Source organism: Urocampus carinirostris, chromosome 2 (genome assembly GCF_059441175.1).
Source record: "Urocampus carinirostris isolate Australia breed hairy pipefish chromosome 2, RoL_Ucar_1.0, whole genome shotgun sequence".
NCBI lineage: Eukaryota > Metazoa > Chordata > Actinopteri > Syngnathiformes > Syngnathidae > Urocampus > Urocampus carinirostris.
Window position 1 is genome coordinate 69,648,898 of NC_142350.1, and position 26,595 is coordinate 69,675,492.

General features: G+C 41.0%; 1 protein-coding gene across 7 annotated transcripts in view; it reads left to right on the top strand.

The window, feature by feature from the left end:
* LOC148373157 (chondroitin sulfate proteoglycan 5-like) overlaps positions 1–26,595 on the top strand; it is a 63,709-nt gene that overhangs the window by 21,810 nt on the left and 15,304 nt on the right. For 4 of the 7 annotated variants that reach the window (XM_088327672.1, XM_088327676.1, XM_088327677.1 and 1 more), the window contains exons 4-5: positions 8,983–9,171; positions 20,211–20,286. In XM_088327672.1, coding sequence (XP_088183798.1) covers positions 8,983–9,171; positions 20,211–20,286 — 265 coding nt within the window. Of the gene's footprint in view, positions 1–8,982; positions 9,172–20,210; positions 20,365–26,595 lie in introns of all 7 variants that reach the window. The other 3 variants (XM_088327670.1, XM_088327674.1, XM_088327671.1) reach the window with 1 other exon arrangement.

Below are 26,595 nucleotides of genomic sequence, written 5' to 3' on the forward strand. Positions count from 1 at the left end.
AGAGAGAGAGAGAGAGAGAGAGAGAGAGAGAGAGAAAAAAACAAGTACAGCGTTTGTGAGAGGCACCCGGCTTTGGCAACATCAAGTGGACATATTTCGACCTGCAGCTCGTTCTTCTCTTGCGTTTCTCTGAGCGTCGTCTCGCGGGCCGGATTCAATCCCTTAGCGGGCCCGAGCCGGCCCGCGGGCCGCCTCTTTGACACCCCTGCCTTAGAGGATTCTGCAAGCCGTGCACCCGTGGCGAAGAAATACAGTCATAAAAATACAGTATTGATGCCTGACTTACAAAATCTTAAAGAAGCAAAGGAGATTCTGAACTGATAGAAGAGAAGGGCATGATGGGAGGTAGTTCAGTCAACAGCTTATCTGTTGTTTTATGACGCCTTGACGGCATTTTATATATTCATCATCGACCAATAGCAGACAGGAATCTTAGAGACGTCACTAAGTTTGCATTTAAGTTTTTGGGCACTTGAAAAAAATTTGTTGTTGTAAGTGTGTGTAAAAGGGAAAAGTGTGAAGCACATTGTAAAGCGCTTTGGACTTGAAAAGCGCTATAGAAATGCAGACCATTCACATTTACTGGGGATGCCATAGATATCGGACGTCCATTCGTGACCAAATGTATAAAATTTCTGACAATCTGATGATGTTTATGTGACTAGAGAGTGCTCGTCTTTGGATCAAAAGGTCGCAGGTTCGATTCCCGGCGCCTCTCTGTGATATGTCAAAGTGTCCTTGGGCAAGACACTGAACCCCTAGAACCCCTGACAAGCTGGTAGTTGCCTGACATGACTGACGCTGTTATTGTTTTGATCTCGACCACGTCTGCTCTCCTGTCCCGAATGACGACCTGTTTTGATCCCGACCACGTCTGTTCTCCCGTCCCGGATAACAATCCCTTTTTGAACGTGACCACGTCTGTTCTCCCGTCCCGGATAACAATCCGTTTTTGAACGCGACCACATCTACTCCCCTCGCCTGGCTTTTGACTTGTTTTCGATCCCGACAAGGTTTTTGCTCTCCTGTCCTGAATGACGACCTGTTTTGATCCCGACCACGTCTGTTCTCCCGTCCCGGATAACAATCCGTTTTTGAACGCGACCACATCTACTCCCCTCGCCTGGCTTTCGACTTATTTTCGGTCCCGACCAGGTTTTTTCTCTCCTGTCCCGGCTACTGACCCGTTTTTTCAGTTGACATTGCCATCGCTCGCCATCGCTCGCCACGGAAGTCCCACTTCCGCGTTCAGAGCAACCTACTTCCCACGATCACCGGTTCGTGGGCGCATTCCCTTTCCCTTTCTTCTCATAAAACTTGTGAGAAACGTTACGCGATTGGGTCCTGTCTCCGTTCCGGTCCTGACAGGGTATTCTTGGGGAACCCCCTCATACGGACTTGAAATAAAAAGCTCTGAAGAATGAGCTTTTGTTTGGAGAGCGGGTCGGGTGTCTCCTAATAGAAAGAAGAGAAATCATCGAGAGATCCTAAACTTTGCAGAGGTGGGGCGCCAAATTCAATGAGTCACAAATCTCCGACGCTGCCAGGTCGTGCGTGCTTGCGCGTGCGCGTCCGGCAGCTTGATGTCATTATGTGAGCACGCGGCGTGGATTCATTTCGCGTTTCGTGGAAACACAAAGTCCCGAAAACAAAAAGCTTCGACACGTGCACGCACAAAACGCGAGTGTCACTTTGTCAGGAAGACACGGAACAACGTGACGAAGTCAGGAACACGGACAGAAAACAATACGTCATCGGGTCGACGAAGTTCGAAGAAATATGTTCCCCCGCCCGTACAAGAAAAAAAGCATGAAAAATGGGGGAGAAAAGTAGGGGTGGGACAAAGAAAGAGACAGAGACAAAGGGAAACAAAATGATAAAAATAGAAATAGTAATATAAGGGGGGAGAAAGGGAGAGAAAGAAGGAAATTCAAAGAATAATGGAAAAAGAGGAGAGAAAAGAGAAGGGGAAAAAAGAGAAGGAGAAAGCAAGAGAGAGAAAGAGAAAGAAAAAGAAAAATGAGAGAGCAAAATAAGGTAAAATGACACAGAGAGAAAAAGAACAAAGAGAGAGAGAGAGAGAGAGAGAGTGAAAGAAAGAGAGAGAGAGAGAGAGAGAAGGTGAAAGAAAGAGATGGAGAGAGAGAGAAGGTGAAAGAAAGAGATGGAGAGAGAGACAAGGTAAAAGAAAGAGATGGAGAGAGAGAGAAGGTAAAAGAAAGAGATGGAGAGAGAGAGAGAGAGAGAGTGAAAGAAAGAAAGAGAGAGAGAGAGAGAGAGAGAGAGAGGAAAAAAAGATGGAAAAAGCAAAAATTGGAAAAAAACTCAGAAAAAAGTACAAAAGAATCAAAAATAAAATAAGATAGAGACCAAAACTTAATAAAAGTAAAAAGCCAGGAAAAAATAATCAAAACAATAAAAAATAGGGGAAAGGGTGAAACATTTTAAATAGAAGAAGAAAAGCAGGGGAAAAGAAGTCCAGAAAAAGAGAAACAAAAGTAGAAGAATAAACAAAAGAAAAAGGGGAAAGAGAAAAAAGGAGAAAAAAAGCAGGGAAAAAAAAGCAAGAAAAGAAGTAAACAAGTTGGAAAAAAGACAAAAGACACAAATAAAAGAAAATAAAGAACCAAAGAGAAAAATGCAAAACCAAAAACAAAAGTAAAAAGCCAGGAAAAAATAATCGAAACAATAAAAAAATAGGGGAAAGGGGAAACATTTTAAATAGAAGAAGAAAAGCAGGGAAAAAGAAGTCCAGAAAAGGAGAAACAAAAGGAGAAGAAAAAAAAGAAAAAAGAGAAAAGAGAAAGAAGAAGAAAAAAGCAGGAAAAAAGCCAAAAAAGAAGTAAACGGCTCTGAAAAAAGACAACTGACGCAAACAAAAGAAAATAAGGAAATAGAGAACAAAAAAGAGAGAAAAAAAAAAGTAAAAAGCCAGAAAAAAATAATCAAAACAATATAATAATAGGGGTAAGGCAGAAACATTTTAAATAGAAGAAAAAAAGCAGGGAAAAAGTCCAGAAAAAGAGAAACAAAAGTAGAAAAAAAAAACAAAGGAAAAGGGGAAAGAGAAAAAAGAAGAAAAAAAGAAGGAAAAAAAGCAAGAAAAGAAGTAAACAACTTGGAAAAAAGACAAAAGACACAAATAAAAGAAAATGAGAAAATAAAGAAAAAAAGAGAAAAATGCAAAACCAAAACAACCTCAAACACCGTCGTTACTTATTAAGGCGTTATTCCCAACACTACATTACTGATGATATTTTTCAACAGGTAACTAGCAACTACTTTGCTATACTATATCGTTTTTGGCAAGCAGGAAAAGAGTTACATTTTCAAAGTAATCCTCCCACCCCTGTCGATGTTCACTTGAGTTCATAGATGTCCAATTAGATGTCTAGTTAGATGTCTAGATAAATGTCTAGACAGATGTCTAGATGGATAGATTTCAAGATGGTGGTCTAGATAGATGTCTAGATATCTGGATAGATGTCTAGATGTCTAGATAGATGTCTAGATATCTGGATAGATGTCTAGATGTCTAGATAGATGTCTAGATAGATAGACAGATGTCTAGATAGATGGTTGTCGAGATAGATGTCTAGAGAGATGGATAGATGTCTAGATACATAGATAGATAGATGTCTAGATGGATGTTTAGATGGATGTCTAGATGGATGTCTATATAGATGTCTAGATGTCTAGATAGATAGATGTCTAGATAGATGTCTAGATAGATAGATAGATGTCTAGATGGATAGATGTCTAGATAGATGGATGTCTAGATGGATGTCTAGAGAGATGGATAGATGTCTAGATACATAGATAGATAGATGTCTAGATGGATGTTTGGATGGATGTCTAGATGGATGTCTATGTAGATGTCTAGATGGATAGATAGATGTCTAGATAGATGTCTAGGTGGATGTTTAGATGGATGTCTAGATGGATGATCTATATAGATGTCTAGATGGATAGATAGATGTCTAGGTGGATGTCTAGGTGGATGTTTAGATGGATGTCTAGGTGGATGATCTATATAGATGTCTAGATGTCTAGATAGATAGATGTCTAGATAGATGTCTAGATAGATAGATAGATGTCTAGATGGATAGATGTCTAGATAGATGGATGTCTATATGGATGTCTAGAGAGATGGATAGATGTCTAGATACATAGATAGATGTCTAGATGGATGTTTGGATGGATGTCTAGATGGATGTCTATGTAGATGTCTAGATGGATAGATAGATGTCTAGATAGATGTCTAGATAGATGTCTAGGTGGATGTTTAGATGGATGTCTAGATGGATGATCTATATAGATGTCTAGATGTCTAGATAGATAGATGTCTAGATAGATGTCTAGATAGATGTCTAGATACATAGATAGATGTCTAGATGGACGTTTAGATGGATGTCTAGATGGATGTCTATAAAGATGTCTAGATGGATAGATAGATGTCTATGTGGATGTCTAGGTGGATGTTTAGATGGATGTCTAGATGGATGATCTATATAGATGTCTAGATGTCTAGATAGATAGATGTCTAGATAGATGTCTAGATAGATAGATGGATAGATGTCTAGATAGATGGATGTTCTATATAGATGTCTAGATGTCTAGATAGATAGATGTCTAGATAGATGTCTAGATAGATAGATGGATAGATGTCTAGATAGATGGATGTCTAGATAGATTTCTAGATACATAGATAGATAGATGTCTAGATAGATGTCTAGATGGACGTTTAGATGGATGTCTAGATGGATGTCTATATAGATGTCTAGATGGATAGATAGATAGATGTCTAGATAGATGTCTAGGTGGATGTTTAGATGGATGTCTAGATGGATGTCTAGATAGATCTCTAGATGTCTAGATAGATAGATGTCTAGATAGATGTCTAGATGGAATGCCTAGATGGATGGATAGATAGATTTCTAGATGCCTAGATAGATAGATAGATAGATAGGTGTCTAGATAGATTTCTAGATGTTTAGATAGATAGATGTCTAGATGGAATGCCTAGATGGATGTCTAGATGGATGTCTAGATAGATTTCTAGATGCCTAGATAGATAGATAGGTGTCTGGATAGATGTCTAGATAGATGTCTAGATAGATGTCTAGATAGATGTCTGGATAGATGTCCGGATAGATAGATGGATAGATAGATAGATGTCTAGATGGATGTCTAGATGTCTAGATAGATAGATGTCTAGCGGCCTAGATAGATGTCTAGATATATAGATAGATGGATACTTTCTTCATCCCGTTTGGGAAATTCACACTTCCAGCAGTATCCTTGTGTTGAAAATAAAATAATAATAAAGTAAATGAAATAGAATACATAAATCCCCAATAGAACGTGTCGATATAGAGTATTTTAATAGTGCTTCATAAAATACACACTGTCATAAAAATAGGGTAGTATGCAAATGTGGGGGTGGGGTTTCATGTGGGCTTTTACTCCCCCGGGTGGAGTTAAAGAGCCTCATGGCATGAGGAAGAACCGATCTCCTCAAAGACACAGAAAACTCCCAACCGTCATCGAGATTACCTCAACAGAGAGGCACACGCATACAAGTACGCACTGATTCTTTTCAACAGAGTAGTTTTACACGTTCCGCAAGGGATGCCGCACGTACTTCTGCCGCCCCCTGTCTTTTTGAGCATATCCAAAAGATGTTTTCATTCGGGGATGAAGTCACCCTGATCGGAAAAGCTTTCTATAAATCCACGTATTCCACTTTGGATTGATTTAACGGTGGCCACCGGGTGGAGCAGGACTTGAGGGGTAATTGCAGGGCGGAGGAGGTTGACAGAGAGGAAGACGGATGGGGGGCAGCGGCAAAATGGCCGAGTGGAAGAAAGTGTTTCGCCCCCCCCCCCACTTGTGACGGAACGAGAGAAATTCTGCTGCTCGGGGGGGGGGGGGTTGTCATGACAACCGCCACCTCCCCCACCGCCCTTCATTGGCGAGCCCCTCTCCGCCGCTCTTACGTAAACCTTCTTTGTCGGCTTGTGGGTTTTCCGCGTCTCCTCGACGCGTCGTCACGGCGACGCCATCCGAACGCGGGCCGCGGCTCGGAAGCGTCGTCGTGGCGACGCCGTCGACTTACACAACAGGTTGTCGGGGGTGACGTGACATGACGGGGGACGGATGCCAAAATGTCGCCGTGATATTTTGTCACGGGAGAGCTTAAACCCTTAACGTTCCTGTAAAATTCGGCTAAAATTTTCATCCTGTCACGGACCAGGAACGGAGACGGGACCCAATAGCGTTTGTTTTACTCAGTGGCTCTTCCGTGTCGAGCGAGGGTCGTCGTTGACAGTGAGAAAACAGGTCGATGGCCGGGGCGGAGGAGCAAAAACAGAAACGGGTCCAGAAAAAAGGTCGGCAACAGGTATCAGGCAGGAAACAGGGCAAAAACAGGTCGATGGCCAGGACGGAGGAGCAAAAACAGAAACGGGTCCAGAAAAAAGGTCGGCAACAGGTATCAGGCAGGAAACAGGGCAAAAACAGGTGGATGGCCAGGACGGAGGAGCAAAAACAGAAACGGGTCCAGAAAAGAGGTCGGCAACAGGTATCAGGCAGGAAACAGGGCGACAACAGGTCGATGGCCAGGGCGAGGAAGCAAAAACAGAACCGGGTCAAGAAAAGAGGTCGGCAACAGGTATCAGGCAGGAAAATGGGCAAAAACAGTTCTATGGCTTGGACGGAGGAGCAAAAACAAAAACGGGTCCAAAAAAGAGGTCGGCAACAGGTATCAGGCAGGAGACAGGGCGACAACAGGTCGATGGCCGGGGCGGAGGAGCAAAAGCAGAAACGTGTCCAAAAAAGAGGTCGGCAACAGGTATCAGGCAGGAAACCGGGCAACAACAGGTCGATGGCCAGGGCGGAGGAGCAAAAACAAAAACGGGTCCAAAAAAGAGGTCGGCGGCAGGAAACAGGGCAGGATAGAGTCAGAGAGTCACAAAAAACTTGCCTAGCTGGGAGCATATGTTCGCAGATGGTCTGACAGGTTCCTTTCAGAAGACGGGAGATTAAAAAGAGTCCAACAGCCAATCAGGTCCCGTGGCTGTTGCCGCCAACGGGGCAGCCACATGTACCCCGCATCAGTATTCATGACAAATCCAAGACGTACCCAAAGTCAATGAAGTACTACTAACATTGACAATCTAAGTTGGAACAGACAGGAACAGAAGGTTTTCATGCCCGGAGATTAGTGGTGCATGGGCATCTTAGCTGGAAAATTGCTGGGACAATAGCATGAAGTGTCACGGTTGCCATGGCGCCCAATTGGCCCCACCCGTGTGGCGTCAGCTGCAGCTTGTTGACTGATTGGCTCCCTGTCAGTATTTAAACTCTGTCCTGTCAGTCCCCATTTGTCGGTCTGTCTGCGAATCTCCGTTTTTACACGGCAAGCACTTATTTGCCTATCCCGTGTTTTTTGCTCCTGTTTGTATCTCCCTATGTTTTGTTTGATCTCGACCACGTCTGCTGTCCTGTCCCAAATGACGACCTGTTACTGATCTCGACCACGTCTGTTCTACCGTTCCGAATAACGACCCATGTTCTGATATCGACCACGTTTTTGCCCTTCCACCCCAGTTACTGACCCAGTTTTCGTTCCCGTCCAGTTTGTCCTGGTTTATTTTCGATATCCAGTTTTGAAATCAATCCTGTCCGTCCTGTTGTTTATTATCAGTTTCCAGTTTTGTTCCCGTCTAGTTTCTCCTGTTTATTTTCAATATCCCGATTCATTATCTATCCCGTCTGTCCTGTCCTGTCACAAACACAAAAACAAACAATAATGCATTTGTATGGACAAACCTAAACAAAATGTCTGAGTGTATAAGCTTAGCTGTGATTGGCTCATCCATTTTGAGGGCGGGGCTTAGTTATAGGTCAATTATCAGCTCATTAGCAAGCTGACAGGAGCTTGTTAGCAAACCTGATAATTGGAATGACCTGAGTTGAAGAAGACAAACATCCATCCATCCATTATCTGCACAGCTTATCCTCATTAGGGTCGCGGGGTTGCTGGAGCCCAGCTATCAGTGGGCAGGGGACACCCTGAACCGGTTGCCGGCCAGTCGCAGGGCACACAGGGACAGACAATTTGCTCGCTCACTAGGGACAATTTGGACCGTCCAATTAACCTAACATGCATGTTTTTGGAATGTGGGAGGAAACCGGAGTGCCCGGGGGGAAACCCACGCACGGGGAGAACATGCAAACTCCACACAGGAGGTTCGATCTCATGACCTCAGAACTGCTGCGCCCTCACTTTTAATGGTAAATGTTCTGCATTTCTATAGCGCTTTTCAAGTCACTGGAGAGCTCCCAAAGCGCTTTACAATGTGCTTTACACTTACCCATTCACACACACACTCACACACCAATAGGGAGTCAGCCATTATTGGGGGCATTAGGCATTCAGTGTCTTGCCCAAGGACATTCCGACATATAACACTGAGGAGCCGGGAATAGAACCTGCGACCTCTTGATCCCAGGACAACCGCTCCACCTTCTGAGCTAAAGAAACATCCCAAAACATCAGGGGCCAGTCTGCCCACTTATGAACTAACACCATGCTAACAGACCCAGCTGTTATTTGACAACCAATGAAAGACGAGTGCTCCACCTTGTGAGCTAAAGCCGCCCATAGAAACATCCCAAAACATCAGGGGCCAGTCTGCCCACTTATGATCCAACACCTTGTAACAGACCCAGTTGTCATTTTTACAACCAATGAAAGACGAGTGCTCCACCTTGTGAGCTAAAGCCGCCCATAGAAACATCCCAAAACATCAGGGGCCAGTCTGCCCACTTATGATTCAACACCATGCTAACAGACCTAGCTGTCATTTTACAACCAAAGACTAAATGTTAGCAGTGCGCGCCGAATGTCACATCATGCTAACGCAACGGGAAAAAAGTCGAGTTTATCCAGTTAACAACCTTGGTCTCGCTTTGCAGGTGCAACGTCCAGGACTACATCTGGCACAAGGGCGCTCGCTGCGAGGCGGTGGTGACGGAATTCCAGGTCATGTGTCTGGCGGTCGGTGCTTTGGCGGTGGTGCTCCTGCTGCTTTTCATGATGGTGGTCTGCTTCGCCAAGAAGCTACATGTACTCAAGACGGAGAATAAGAAGCTGCGCAGACGCAGGTGAGGACACCCAAAACATTCCAAAACAGGCACAAAAGCAGAATGTTTTATGTTTGAAAGTAACACTTCTCTCATAATAATATGAGTTATCTGACTCCATTAACCAAACACAACCTACAGATTTATTTTCTCTAAAAAATTAACTAAGTGTACTCCATCGAAAACGGCCGAATTAGTGACGTTGGAGTCTCTGGGAAGTCTTTTTCTCAAGTCCTTTAACTTTCTCCTATTGGCCGTCTTCTTCTTGCATAATGGCGTGCCGACTCCTCCCATGGGCGTGCCAAGGAAGCCCCCTGGGCTTCACCATCTTGTAGAAGAGCGTCCCAATGTTTGGGGTACTCAAAAACATCACCGAAAACGGCCGCATTAGTGACGTTGGAGTCTGTGGGAAGCCTTTTTCTCAAGTCCTTTAGCTCTCTCCTATTGGCCGTCTTCCCCCCGCATAATGGTGTGCCGGCTCCTCCCATGGGCGTGCCAAAAAAGCCCAACGTGGGCTTCACAATCCCATAGACGAGCGTCTTGATGTCTGGTGTCCGCACACTCACGCGTCCTGTTATCAACAGAACTAGACCAAATATTCTGCATTTCGAACAGCCTGCCCTGTCATTGAATTAAAGCCCACTCAGTGAAAATCTTCATTGCATTATGAGTCAATCGTATAAAATCCTTTATAGTCAAATGTATAAAATCCTTCACTCTGAAGTTCCAAGCTGCCCAATTTAGTGCAAACATACACATTGAATTTAAAAAGTAACATCGAATTTAAAAGTAGTGAAATGACCAATATGCTAAAAAATATTTCTAAATGTACGCAACACAAGAAAGAACATATGAAAACAGCCAGTAGGCAGCCATTGAGACAAGAGCCACAATGATAAACATGGGATAGTTACAGTGCAAATATGGATGACCTGAAATGACAAGGAGGTACAAAGTATGTCAGTTCAGTGCAGATTTCAATTAAGTATCGTGACAGTTTTAGGGAAGAAGCCGTCTCCGAATCTAGTTGTTCTGGCTCGAATGGATCTAAATCGCCTATCAAAGGGTAGCAGATTAAAAAGATGGAAGCCAGGGTGAGTCACGTCCTTTATGATGCCCTTTGCTCGGTTCAGACATCTGGAATTGTAAATGCCGGTCATGCAAGGAGTGGGTTGCCCATGAGCTTTTGAGCACTGATAGTCGCCCTCTGCAGCCTCTTCCTGTCTGCAGCTCGAGTGCCACACCGACACAGTGTAGGTCAGCAGTCTCTCTATGGCGGAGCGGTAGAAGGTCACCAGTTGTTCTTTTTCGAGCAATCTCAGGAATTGTCGGCGCTGCTGGGCTGTCGTGTTGGTTGTCCAGGATAAGTCCGTCCCCTAAAACTCAAATGGGAAAACTCTACGTTGGTGCTTTTGGAGAATCGTTTGAAATCGTATGATAGCTGCTAAACATCTTTGACGCAGAGCTCGGTTTTTGTATTCATCAAATGCAGTTTGAATCTGCGCAGGAGCATGGACACAGTCGACCTAAACTTCCACCATTAGAATCCGATTCTTTGGAGATAATTGCCTGAAAGTGGCAGTGCTTGGCATTAAACCGCCAAAGAATTAAATGTATATTGTATTTAATCCTAGTTGTGAAAATTTGTTTCATTTTTAAAGTGTGAGTGTAGCAAGTGGTTAATGCTTTACTAGTAATAATTATGCTGTTATTAAAAAGGTAACCGGTTCAAAAGTTGATTGACATATTGGTTAGCCAATTAAATTCTAAGGATGAATACATTGTCAGGACCAGAACGGAATCGGGACCCAATAGCGTAACGTTTACCACAAGTTTTATTGAAAGAACGAGGAAGGGCTGCGCCCACGATCCGGTGTTCCGAGTACGGAAGTGGAGTGTCAGGGATGGAAAACAGGTTGGTAGCCGGGACAGGGAGAGCAAAAACGTTGTCGGGGTCGGAAACAAGTCGTAAGCCAGGACGGGACAGTAGACGTAGTCGGGATCAAAAATGGGTCATTAGCCGGGATGAAAAAGCAGATGTGGTCGGGATCAAAACAGGTCGTAGCCGGATACAAACGGGAGCAAAAACGGGACCAGCGGGAGTCGGGGTCAAAAAAAAGGTTTACCACTAGTTTTATTGAAGGAGAGCGGAAGGGATGCGCCCACGATCCGGTGTTCCGAGTACGGAAGTGGATCTTCCGTAGCGAGCCATGGCGGTGTCAGGGACGGAAAAAGGGTCGGTAGCCGGGACAGGGAGAGCAATAACGTTGTCGGGGTCGGGAACGAGTCGTAAGTCAGGACAGGAGAGTACACGTAGTCGGTATCAAAACAGGTCGTAGCCAGATACAAACGGGAGCAAAAAAAGGACAGGCGGGAGTCAGTCAAATAAAGTTTACCACTAGTTTTATTGAAGGAGAGAGGAAGGGCTTCGCCCACGATTTGGTGTTCGCTGGGCGCGGGAAGCAAGTCGCTCTCGTACTCGGACTGTGACCCGAACACAGAAGTGGATCTTCCGTAGCAACTGATGGTGGTGTCAGGGGTGGAAAACTGCTCGGTAGCCGGGACTGGGAGAGCAAGACTTGGTCGCGGTCGGAAACGAGTTGTAAGCCACGGGAGAGTAGACGTAGTCGGGATCAAAAATGGGTCGTAAGTCGAGACGAGAGAGCAGACGTGGTCGGGATCAAAACGGGTAGTAACCAGAGACCATCGGGAGCAGAAACGGGACAGGCGGAAGTCAGGGTAAAAAAAAATCCTTGCCTTGTATAAACAGAGGTTCGCAGACGGACCGACCACAGGGGAGTGACAGGAGTGGGATTAAATAGGGACAGAGAGCCAATCAGAACTCGCAGCGGTTGGCTCCAAATGAGCGGGCACAGGTGATTCACATAGGTAATCGTGACATATATGCACATTTCTGATGTGTATTCAAATCAGAGCCGAAAATAAACGTGCGTAATGCAACTCGGGATCCCTTTTTACATGCAGTTATCACACGCAAGTGTGCACAATCAGTGATTGATTCCTGGAAAAAGAAGCCAAACATTTACAACTCTATCACAATGTCTAAAAAATAGCCAAAGTAATTGCAGAGGTTTTAGAGCTGTAAAATGGCCACTTTTGGAATCAATGTGACATACCTCTCGAAAAGTGTGTCTTTTAGATTGTGATCCAGGTAAGGCTTTAAGATATTGTCTCATCTGGAGGCATGTGATTGCTAACAAAAAATTCAGGCGAGAATAAAAACCTTCTATTTCGGTGTATTCCAACATAGATGACTCAATGTCGGCAGTACTTGCAGCGACAAACTGTTGAGAGTGTTTCCTTTCAAAATAGCGTCCAGATTCTTTGAATTTTATGCGATTATTCTAAAAAAATGATGACCGAAGCTCAAATTCCGACAAGGTGTCCATTTTGATGCACACTCTTCATACTGTAAACGTGGGAAAGACATTCAGGTGCTAAAATGGCGTCCCCCCTCCCTCCCTTCTTCTTCTTTCACTTTTAATTCACGTTGGCGAGATGTGAGGAAGAAGAGGGATGGGGGAGGAGGTGGACTGAATGTAAAATGCAAGGAGGTGGCAGAGAGAAGTTGATGCAACAGAAAGGGGGAGGGGGTTTTTTGAGGAAGGGGTGTACTTGTTCAACGCCGGCGGAGGAGGATGCTCGGACCGGTTTTGAGGAGGCCGTTTCCATGGCGACCGGGCAGCTCGGAATCGAACGCGCAAATGGGAAGCGGCCGAGAGCTCGGTCGACAATGCCGGCTCCCACGCTAGGGGGATATTTTTAGATCGGGGGACGAGATGAAGACCGCGATGGGGAGGAGACGTCCCTCAGCCAAAAGATGTTTGAACAAAAAACGGGAAAAGATGATGTCATGGCTTCGCCGCATCCAGCCGAAAGTAGGGCAGTCGGTGTGGGGGGGTGGGGGGCTGAAGGGGGGTGCGGCTGACCTACATGCAGCTGTGTAGGGGAGGGGCACCAGGGGGGGGGGGCATGCAGGGACACTTACTCATGGTGGATCAGGGGTCTCAAACTCATTTGAGTCAGAGGACTTGGAAAGGACCCAGGTGAGCTTATTCTTAAAGGGACAATGTTTTATATTTGTCTGCTAGATGTCGCTGTCATCTGTAGTGCAGTCAGAAATGAGTCCAAGGGACCAAAAAGCAGCCTTTAGATGGAGAGATAGATGTCTAGATAGATAGATGTCAAGCTAGATGACTAGATGGATAGATGTCTAGATGGATAGATGTTTTGGTAGATGTCTAGATGGATAGATATATGTCTAGATAGATGTCTAGATAGATGGATAGATGGATAGATAGGTGTCTGGATAGATAGATGTCTAGATATATAGATGTCTAGATCGATAGATGTCTAGATCGATAGAACTCTAGATAGATAGATGTCTAGATAGATAGATGTCTAGATGGATAGATAGATGTCTAGATCAATAGATAGATGTCTAGATAGATGTCTAGATAGATTGATAGATGTCTAAATAGATGGATAGATGTCTAGATGTCTAGATAGATGTCTAGATGGATAGATAGATGTCTAGATAGATAGATATCTAGATCGATAGATGTCTAGATGGATAGCTGTCTAGATGGATAGATAGATGTCTAGATAGATTGATAGATGTCTAAATAGATGGATAGATGTCTAGATGTCTAGATAGATGTCTAGATGGATAGATAGATGTCTAGATAGATAGATATCTAGATCGATAGATGTCTAGATGGATAGCTGTCTAGATGGATAGATAGATGTCTAGATAGATGGATAGATGTCTAAATAGATTGATAGATGTCTAGATAGATGTCTAGATCGATAGATAGATAGATAGATAGATAGATAGATGTCTAGATAGATTGATAGATGTCTAAATAGATGGATAGATGTCTAGATAGATAGATAGATGTCTAGATGGATAGATGGATAGATAGATGTCTAGATCGATAGATAGATAGATAGATTGATGTCTAGAGAGCTAGATGTCTAGGTAGATAGCTTGATGTCTAGATAGATGTCTAGATAGATAGAGAGATAGATGACTAGATGGATTTCTATATAGATGGATGGATAGATGGATAGATACTTTATTCATCCCCGCAGGGAAATTCCCACTTCCAGCAGTATCCTTGTGTTGAAAAATAAAATAATAAAATAAAAGATATAGAATACAAAAATCCCCAATAGAACGTGTTGCTAGAGAGTATTTAAATAGTGCTACGGAAAATTCACACTCTCATAAAAATAGGGTCATATGCAAATGTGGGGGTGGGGTTTCATTTGGGCTTTTACTCCCCGGGGTGGAGTTAAAAAGCCTCATGGCATGAGGAAGAAATGATCTCCTCAGTCTTTACACAGGTTTACTTATTATTTTTTACCTATTTAAATGAAAAAGTATATATTTTGTACGCAGACACTCAGCATCCCCAAAGTTTAGAACCTAATCTGGCCCCTGGCCCAGGGGTCAGTAACACAAAATGCTGAAAGAGCCATATTGGACCAGTAGACATTTTTTCAGGAGCCACAAAAAAAAGAAAAACCTTGAATGTGCCTTTTAATGAATGCAACACATCTTGTATTTATCAATATGAGCGATGGTAGCCAACTATCCTTAATGAGTAACAGTATTTTTTTTAATTACTTTAATGAAATTAAAGAATTGTAATAAGGAAATCCATTTTTTGTTGTCATTTTCTGGAGGATTTTTTAAAATAAATAAATAAATGGAACATATATAATGTGTTGCTTATCCAACAAAAAGAGTGACAGGTGTCAGGACCCAGACAGGAAACAGGAAGCAGAACCCAATCGCGTAACGTTACAGTTTATTGGGGAGAAGAGAAATGAGCGCACACTCGATCCGGGGATCGTTTTTCGCGGAAGTAGATTGCTTGGAACGAGGAAGTGGTCAAAATCAAACAGATCGGGGTGAGAAGAAAACAGGAGCAAAACACAGGCAAAAACGGGGATTCACTGGGCTTGACGTGTCAAAACCGAGTTTCGCAGACGATCCGACAAAAGGCGACTCACAAGACAGCGTTTAAGTAGTCAGGGAGCAATCCGTCATCACGTTTCAGCTGGTGTCCATGGGCGGGGTCAATTGGGCGCCGTGGCAACCGTGACAGAACCTGGCGCCACACGGGCGGGGACCAATAGGGCGCCGTGGCAACCGTGACAGACAGGATTGTATTCTTGCCTGTTTAATGTGACTTGTGTTTGAATTGGGGTTCATATAGTGATACTGCCCCTTTAAAAGAGGCGGAGCTTGCACTACGCTCTGCTCCAACACAGGAAGCATGGGAGAGAGAAGAGCAAGCTGAGGAGAAATGCGCTGAAGTAGTCGAAATATAATGTTTATTCTACGCATTTTTACAGCATTGGAAATCGTTAAAAGATTATGTGTCATGTTCATCCTCCCACAGAAACCATATTAAAAGAAAAAATATATTTTTTTCAGTTTGTAAACATACAGTGTGTCACAAAAGTGAGTACACCCCTCAGATTTCTGCAGGAATTTCATCATAATGTTTAATATAACAGCACTGAAGAAAAATCACTTTGACACAATGAAAAGTAGTCCGTGTAAAGCTTTTATAGCTGTGTACATTTATTCTAACCATCGAAACACTCAAAATATAGCCATGAATAACTAAACCCTTTTGCAACAAAAGTGAGTGCACCCTAAAGTGAGAGTTTCTGAAGTGTATAGTCCGAGTACTTCCAATTTTACCCACCACCACTTCAATGCTGACAGCACTATCTTTGATCGTATTTGGATATGACTCTGTACGTTCAGTTTCCTTGGACATCCAACACGAGCCCAGTTGTGAGTGCATTCTGATTTTTTAAAAACGCTGGAGGATCTTTGCTACAGGGTGTTGACCCTTGACTTGTAGCATTAGGCAGCCTTATGTAGTGTCACAATTATTATTTGCTTTTTAAAACCCCAGAGAGTTTCTTGCCATGGTGTGCCATATTGGGAGTTTCAGTTACCAGTGTGACAGAGTGTACTACAAATTGAACACACATGCTCCCTATTCATACCTGAGACCTAGTAAGAGTAACAAGTCACATGGTATTTGAGAGGAAAACTGACAAGCAGTGCTTTGTTTGGACGTATCGGGATATAGTATCTTTGGGTTGTACTGACTTTTGTTGCCAGGGGCTTAGAAAAATGTATTTTTTGGGTACTTTTAGCAGTAAGGTGGCGGACAGTTAACCTATGTTAAGTAAAATAAATGTGCACAATGAAATGAAACATGAAAAATGTTACTGTTTTTTTCAGCGTTGGAACAGTTTTTACAGTGGGGCAAGTTAGTATTTGGTCAACCAGAAATTGGGCAAGTTCTCCTACGATCAGAGAGGCCTGAAATTGTCAACATGGGTAAACCTCATCTAAGAGAGTCAGAATGTGAAAAAAAAAACAGAAAATCACATCGTTTTATTTTTAAAGAATTGATTTCCATATTAATGTCAAGAACCAGAACAGGACCAGGACCCAATCGCATGACGTTCTTACACAAGCCTTTTATTTTACGGGAAATGGGGAGTCATGCACGTTAGCCAAACGGTCTGGCGTGGAATGATCTGAAGCCAGAGGCCGACCAGATCGATTCCAATTGCCTGAGTTGATATCGGACAGATGGGGTCGATACCGGACAGGATGGATAGATAACGAATCAGGATATCTCAAATAAACAGGAGAAACTAGAGGGGAACGAAAACCGGAGAAAATAATAAACAGGACAAAAATAGACAGAAACAAAACTGAAGATATGACATGGCTGGTTCTTTCAGCATGGCAATGATCTCAAACACACAGCCAGGGCAACAAAGGAGTGACTTCGTAAGAAGCATTTTAAGGTCCTGAAATGTCCTAGCCAGTCTCCAGATCTCAACCCTATAGAAAATCTGTGGAGGGAGTTGAAAATCTGTGTTGCCCCAAAGCATTAATGCTTTAAAGGAGATCTGCATGGAGGAATGGGTCAAAATACCAGCAACAGCGTGTAAATAGTTACAGAAAACGGTTGCCGCCTGTCTTACACTTTGTAAATAACAAAGTATTGAGATGAACCTTTGGAATTGTTGGGAATTAAATATTCAAATGTATTGTTTAGCAAATTGTTCGAATTAACCATTAACCAAAGACAACCTACATCGTTTCTTGAGGGAAAAGATGAACAAGAATAGGCGACATTCTCACACGGGGTCAGATTTAATTTCATTAGCAATTGAACTAAGTGTACTTCATCAAAAATGGCCGAATTAGTCAAATTAGTGTCGTTGCTGGACTCTCCTCTCGCTTCTCCTCTCGGCCCACGTCTTCCCGCAAGACGGTGTGCCGGCTCCTCCCACGGGCGTGCCGATGAAGCCCCAACGTGAGCTCCACCACCTCGCCGCGATGTCTGGAAAACTCAAAACAGCGGAGAGCGTTTCTCAAACAATGCCTGCCGTCCTCCGTCATCAGGGCCTTTCTGCGTCGTCGGATGTGCTGACTATCTTATCAGCCTCACGTCCCGTTCCCGCCGTTCCTGTAAACAACATTTTCTACCAGGGTGCCCTGAACTTTCACTCATTGAACTTAAGCCTACTCGGTGAAAATCTTCATTGCGTACGTGTTAAGTTTCAGAAATGGGAAATCGGGAGATTATTTTTCCGACGCGATTATTATTATTATTATTATTATTATTATTTGAAAAGACAACAATAAAATTCGTTTTTCAATCTACTTTATTGTTATTTTATGTTTACATGTGATTATTATTTATTAATATTTAATGATTCCAAATTATCTGGTGTTCTTTAACATAGTCATATGTAGCACTCTGATTCGTCTGCAGCTCTCGAAGGAATGAGATCACGTGGAGTTCCAGATTACGATTGCCGAGTCTCCATCAAAACTTTTTCCGGTGCAGAACGGCGAAAAAGACGACGATAAAGACTACGGATAATTCGGCTACATTTTAATCGGCAAAACTTTGTTCACATAAAAATTTCGGCGACCAAAAAAAAACAACCCCAAAAATGTTTTCAGAAATCGGTAAATGTGGCTCTCAGATCGGTAGGTGGGAGAATCGTAGCCAAAGCGGTAGTCTCCCGACCAAATCGGGAGACTTAACAAGTGTGTCATTGCACTCAATAGATGTAACTTGTATTCAATCGTATAAAATCCTTTATGGTCAAATGTAAGTAACCGCGGTGTACCTGTCCCACCAAAGATCCACATTCACGCTGGACTGGATGATGAGGTTTTTATTACAGTTTTTGCAGATGAAATGAGTCACAACATTAGCTTCTCTGCTGGCTTTGATCTCTTTGATCTCGTTGGCAGCTGGCTCTGTAGACTGCCCGAAGCATATCAAAGAGCTTTCTTTTCAATTTACATAAAATACATTTTAGAATATCGCAATACATTTTTACATCCATTTTAACAAGATACTTTTAACAAGAGATCGTATAGTGGTTTTTTAACGTTTACAATTTTTTTTTTTATTATGAATTTTAACCAACATCATCCTTTTTATATATATGAGAAAATAGAAATAATAACAATAATGAGTATAAAAACGGATACATTTTACCTGCAGATGAAATGAGTCACAACATTAGCTTCTCTGCTGGCTTTGATCTCTTTGATCTCTATAAGAGGAATTAACATTTTAGCACAACAGAAACAAAATGAAAATAAATCCAAACAGCTTGACAACATCAATCACATTACTGTGCATGTTGAGAGAGCACCAAAAGATGTGTCTTACCGTTGGCAGCTGGCTCTGTAGACTGCCAAGAAAACCCCGCCTTCCGGTCACATGTCAAAAGCCAAAACAAACCCTACCCTATACCAGCAGGTGGCACTGTTGTTCTCATCATTGCAGGACACTTACCAAAAACTCTACACATATTTCAGCAGGAATTGCAAAAAAACACCCGTTACATGTATAAAACCCTTCAGCATTCACCAAATATTTTTCTTTAAAAAAAAAAAAAAAATCTAACAATGTCATTTTCCATGTTGACCAATCTATTCAAGCGGGAGAACTTGCTCTTGCCCCACTGCATTTATTTGAATGTGAGAAGATAAATTGCCATTCTCGCCTAGTTTAATAGTAGCAATATTGTTGATACGATAACATGTTGTTGTGAAAACAGATCTCAAACTGGTTTTCTGTCACTCCCCCTCCCTTTAGCAGAAGAAACATGTAAATTAGGGCGTTCCTAATACAATAAAAAGGCAAGGACAAAATAAACGTTTTCAGAGTGTCTAGTAGACTGTAATAGGCAGTCTATGGTCATCTCTCCTTGCAAGTAAGTAAGTCATACTCACGTCTCTGAGTCTTCTTTGATTGCAGGTTTTTATTACAAGTGTTGGGGTTAACCTAACATTTAAACCAAATACTTTTCTTTAAAAAAAAATCTAACAATGTCATTTTCCATGTTGACCAATCTATTCAAGCGGGAGAACTTGCTCTTGCCCCACTGCATTTATTTGAATGTGAGAAGATAAATTGCCATTCTCGCCTAGTTTAATAGTAGCAATATTGTTGATACGATAACATGTTGTTGTGAAAACAGATCTCAAACTGGTTTTCTGTCACTCCCCCTCCCTTTAGCAGAAGAAACATGTAAATTAGGGCGTTCCTAATACAATAAAAAGGCAAGGACAAAATAGACTTTTTCAGAGTGTCTAGTAGACTGTAATAGGCAGTCTATGGTCATCTCTCCTTGCAAGTACGTAAGTCATACTCACGTCTCTGAGTCTTCTTTGATTGCAGGTTTTTATTACAAGTGTTGGGGTTAACTTAACATTTAACTACTTTTCTTTAAAAAAAATCTAACAATGTGATTTTCCATGTTGACCAATCTATTCAAGCGGGAGAACTCGCTCTTGCTCCACTGCATTTAATTGAATGTGAGAAGATGAATTGAGCTTAGAGGTTCTTTGAATGTTGGATGTTTGCATCACAGATGAAAAGTTTGCTCCTTCTTTCTTCCTTCTTCTTTCTTTCCTTTCTTCTCCTCCTTCCTGGTTGCTGTGTGTCGCCCCGCAGTAAGTACCGGCCCGCGTCGGAGGCTCACAATGATAATTTCTCGCTGTCCACCATCGCTGAGGGCTCCCACCCAAACGTAAGGAAACTGTTCGACACCCCTCCTAACGTCCCCCATGCCCGTGCATTGGCTTACTATGATAACATTATCTGTCAGGTAACGTGCTCCCGCCGCTCTTCTTGCCCTTTTTTCTGCATCTGATTCCTCCTCCCCCCTTTTGACTACCCTAACAAATACGTACAGGAGATAAGATGTGTCGGCGCTAACTAGCGTGCCTACCTGGCGGCCATATTGGTTGGGTCAACACTCCCGTTAGTCTGGTGGCCCTCGAGGTAATAGTTTGGGCGATACCTCTACTTAGGGATTTAATTCGTTCTAGGATTAGCTATGTCACCTGAAAACTTTATAAGTAGAAATGCATCTTGAATGTATATGCTAATCCGTTCCAAGCCCAGAAAAAGTACAGTACCAGCATCAAACATGAAACAAATACACGTTCAATGAGATGATCGCACGATAAACCAAAGACACCGGGACATCTATCTAGACATCTATCTAGACATCTATCTAGACATCTATCTATCTATCTAGACATCTATCTAGACATCTAGACATCTAGACATCTATCTATCTATCTATCTAGACATCTATCTAGACATCTATCTATCTATCTATCTATCTATCTATCTATCTATCTATCTATCTATCTATCTATCTATCTATCTATCTATCTATCTATCTAACTAGACATCTATCTATCTATCTATCTATTTAATTCGGCTTATTCAATGATAGCTGCGTCCTCCTTGCCGCCATCTTGCCTTCACCCCTCCTCGTAGTCATCACTGATCTCTGAACTGTGACGGTGACACGAAGAGCATGCTGGTTGCCAGGCAGATTGATAGCTAGTTTATTTATGTTCGGAAAGCTAATAGCGGCGCATACTTTATGTTTGACTTTTCTACTCTGAAAATAAATATTGACTTGCTCATTTTACAACTTTTTTGTCTGTCATTAATTGGAAAATATAAATAAAATAAAAAAACAAATGATTTATTAAAACCACAATTTATGAACATTTATACAAATTTAAAAAACGTGCATAAAAATGTCAACAATATATAGAACTCATTGAAAAACGATTTAAAATTCTAAATGTAGTGTTTTAAGATTTTTTTTTTCAAACTGGTATAACTTTTTTTTTGACAACGTTTGATTTTTCTTCAGCAAATCAAGGTAAACAAAACCACCATGTATATGCACGCATAACTATATACATCACCAAATATAGTTACTCGCCAATCAATCCTTTTTGTATAAAAGTGTGGTGCCACCTTATTTTGCAAAACATTGACACAATGTAAGCCACCAAGAGGTCCCGGAGCCAGTGAAGCTCTCGAGAAATTCTGAAAAAAAATCGAGACGAAAACATGTCCGAGACGAGTGCATCCATAGGCAGCACAATGAGCCGCCATTCTCTTGCTTTGTATGTTCCGTCTACGTGTACCGGAGCGTTAGCATCATTTGACCCAACTAGTAGTCGGCACGCCGATCAAAGGGGCGTGTCTTATCTCATCTCCTGTACGTATCTGCGACAGACCTTCCTCCTCCCTACCCGACGCATGGGCATGAGTACCCCCGAGTAGAGAGTCCGAGGCCGGGAGGGTGGAAGCGGTAGAGGAGGATGGGTGACGGGGTCGATGCCGCGATAGGAAGTTTACCGGGGAGGATGGCGGCCGACTGTCCGATTCGTTCGGTGGATCGTCGAAACCAGAGGGCCTAAAAATATTCTAGCCCGACCCGACCCGGGCCCGGTGGTATTCAAGCCCGACCTAGCCTGAACCCGAAAAATTACCGTGGACTAGGGGGAGGGCAAACCACCGCCCGCTGGCCCCATGCGGTCCTCAGGCTTTTTCATCTGGCCCACCAAACAAAAATAGTCAATATATAATGCTAATATATACAATAGTAAATAAAGTACTACTCATAAAAAAAATTTGGGGTGCCAACTTTGTCCCCTAGTTGTGTATCTAAAACAAAAATACAAATATAGAAATACTACAAAATTACTACAAAACCTAATATCCAATGTGCTTAAAAACAGGGTCCTTATATATTATACTGCTTTAATTCCACAAAGAAAAACATCTTTAGAAATACTACTGCAGTTATACTAACAAAAATATACTACTACAGAAATATTACTATGGATATACTACAAAAACAACAACAGTAATCTTACAAACATATTAAAACCACAACAGAAATATTACTATGGATATACTACAAAAGTACTACAGTAACTATAGAAATATTGCAAAACTGTTCAACTTCAAAAATACTTTTACAGTAATACTGCAGTAATACTATAATACAAAAATATTACTACATAAATACTATGATAGACATACTACAAAAACGACAGGAGTACTACAAAAATTGAACTACAGTAACACTACAAAATATTACACGTTTACGACAAAAATTCTACAACTTAAATACTACAAAAATACTATTACAAATATCCAATAGAACAGAAGATATACAAATATTCTACCGAAATACTAAAAAAATTCAATAGTAGAACTCCAAAAATAGAACTACAGTAACACAACAAAATATTACACACTTACAACAAAAATTCTACTACTTAAATACTACAAAACTACTACTACAAATATTTAATAGAATAGAATATATACAGATATTATACTGAAATACTACAAAAACTACGGTAGTACTACAAAAATAGAACTACAGTAACACTACAGAATATTACACATTTACGACAAAAATTCTACTAGTTAAATTCTACAAAAATACTACTACAAATAGTCTATATATTAGAATATATACAAATATTCTACCTGAATACTACAAAAACAACAGGAGTCCTCCAAAAATAGAACTACAGTAACACTACAAAATATTACACATTTACAACAAAAATTCAACTACTTAAATGCCACAAAAATACTACTACAAATATTCAATAAAATAGAATATATACAAATATTCTACCAATATACTACAAAAACAACAGGAGTACTACAAAAATAGAACTACAGTCACAACAAAATATTACACATTTACGACAAAAATTCTACGACTTAAATACTACAACAATACGACTACAAATATTCAATAGAATAGTATATATACAAATATTCTACCGGAATACTACAAAATCGACAGGAGTACTCCAAAAATAGAACTACAGTAACACTACAAAAAATTACACAGAAATACTACAAAAACAACAGTAGTACTACAAAAATAGAACTATAGTAACACAACAAAATATAACACATTTACTACAAAAATTCTACTACTTAAATACTACAAAAATACTACTAAAAGTATTCAATAGAATAGAATATATACAAATATTCTACCAATATACGACAAAAACGACAGGAGTACTACAAAAATAGAACTATAGTCACAACAAAATATTACACATTTACGACAAAACTTCTACGACTTTAATACTAGAACAATACGACTACAAATAGTCAATCGAATAGATTATATACAAATATTCTACCAAAATATTACAAAAACGACAGGAGTACTTCATAAATAGAATTACAGTAACACTACAAAAAATTACACAGAAATACTACCAAAACGACAGTAGTACTACAAAAATAGAACTACAGTCACAACAAAATATTACACATTTACGACAAAACTTCTACGATTTAAATACTAGAACAATACGACTACAAATATTCAATAAAATAGAATACATACAAATATTCTACCAAAATACTACAAAAACGACAGGAGTACTACAAAAATAGAACTACAGTCACAACAAAATATTACACATTTACAACAAAAATTCTACTTCTTAAATACTACAAAAATACTACTACAAATATTCAATAGAATAGAATACATACAAATATTCTAGCGAAATACTACAAAACACAAAAATACTAAAAAAAAATACAAAAAATGCATAAATATATGTATAAATTGCATTTTTGTCATATATTCAGGTATTACATATTTTTACGTGTATATTCATTCGTACGGCATATATTCGTAGGTATTGGTCTATCTATACATTTATATCTATCTGAGCCAGGATTGGCCTTAAATATTATACATTTTGCATAGTAACACAAATAGATAAGCATTGTGTCAAATCTTAAAGGGACAGTCTGTAATTTCAAAACAGTGAAAGAAAACATTGATTTGCATCATTTAAAATGGCGGTCGCCACCATGTTTGTCCGGCATCTTGCGTAGCAGCATTCGACAACATCGCCATCTAGTGTTCTTCAAATAAGGATGAAACGGTCGAGCCCCGCCCTCCTCCCTCATTCTCGCTTTTTCTCTCGAACCCGAGCTCTCCGCTCGACTCTCTGCCGGGTAAGTCCCGGTCGGGCATGCGCCACCTGCTGGCCATGCTCGCCACTGCAGCTCTGCTAGGCTAACACGCCGTCTTGTTTATCCTGAGAGTGGGCGGGACCAGTGCTGTGACGTCACGGAACGTCGGTCCTATCAGGATAAACATCTGAGATGCAAGAGTTGCCGCTCACATTAGCACGGTTAGCAGTTAGCATAACGTTAGCCTAGCATGATTGGATGGACAAAAACAGGTTTTTTGCTGTTTTTTTCCCCGCCGTCCCGTTTTCTAACCGCATGCGTCCACTTTATTTTGTGCTGCGTTTCGGTTTGAGTGGTACCACCTTTTACAGCGCATTGCTACAGTGCCTAGCGAAAGTATTGGCCCCCCCAAAAATGTTCGGGATCTTGCCTGATTGCAGGCTTTAAACGGAAAACTCGAAAAACTGAAAGTGAAACTAAATTATTGATATGAAATTAAGAGTTTTGGGAATATATCAACCCTGTTGCGTAGCCGTGTTATTTTTTCAGTAACGGAATTAACAAATGATTTTTTATGACGTTAAAACAACGTCACGGATACTGATGGTCAAAAGCAGAAGCGTTACATATGTTTTTGTGAGTGTTTACGTATGTTTTCAAGTGTGTTTATGAACATTTTCGTGCTTGTTTACGTATGTTTTGGTGAGGTTTCTGTCCGTTTTTGTGAGCGCGTTTATGAACATTTTTGTGTGTATTTTCATACATTTTTGTGTGCGTGCATACGTACATTTTTTATTTGTGTTCATGTACGTTTTTTTGTGGATTTACGTATGTTTTTGTGAGTGTTTCCGTAGGTTTTCGTGAGTGTTTACGTAAGTTTTCAAGTGTGTTTACGAACATTTTCGTGCTTGTTTACGTATGTTTTGGTGAGGTTTCCGTCCGTTTTTGTGAGCGCGTTTATGAACATTTTCGTGTGTATTTTCATACATTTTTGTGTGCGTGCTTACGTACGTTTTTTATTTGTGTTCATGTACGTTTTTTTGTGGATTTATGTATGTTTTTGTGAGTGTTTCTGGAAGTTTTTGTGTCTGTTTACGTACTTTTTCAAGTGTGTTTACGAACATTTTCGTGCTTGTTTACGTATGTTTTAGTGGGGTTTTCGTCTGTTTTTGTGCGGGTTTTTTGTGTGTATATTTTCATACATTTTTGTGCGTGCTTATGTACATTTTTATTTGTGTTTATCTACATTTTTTGTGTGTATTGTCATACATTTTTGTGCGTGCTTACATCCGTTTTTATTTGTGCTTATGTACTTTTTTTGTGTGTATTTTCATACATTTTTGTGCGTGTTTACGTACGTTTTTACCTGTGTTTACGTACATTTTTGTGCACGCTTACGTATGTTTTTATTTGTGTTTCCTCTATATTTTTTGTGTGTATTTTCATACATCTTTGTGCGCGCTCACCTACGTTTTTATTTGTGTTTATATACGTTTTTGTGTGTGTTTCCGTACATTTTCGTACGTATTTACTTATGTTATTGTGTGTTTTTACATAGGTTTTTGGGCGTGTTTTTTGTGTGTATTTTTGTGCGTGCTTACGTAGTTTTTATTTGTGTTTATGGACGTTTTTGTGTGTGTTTCTGTACATTTTCGTACGAAAACCAAGACCTAGCCATACCTCTAAACTTTCAACCCATGCAAAAAAAAGTAATCAGAGAAGCAACCAAGAGCCCCATGATCACATTCGATGACCTGCAGGCATAGAAAGCACAGGAACAATTACAGATCTCCTAGGACACAGTGCAAGCAATAATATCAAAATGGAGAGAAACCAAGACCTAGCTGTACCTCTAAACTTTCAAGCCATACAAGAAAAACTAATCAGAGAAACAACCAAGAGCCCCAAGTGGCAAGAAGAAAGCTCTTTCTGAAAGAATATCTTAAAATCATTATCAAGAAGCCAAACGGTAGACACAAATAACTTGTGGAACAACCATAGTTCTTGAGAGAGAGCGAGAGAGAGAGAGAGAGAGAGAGAGAGAGAG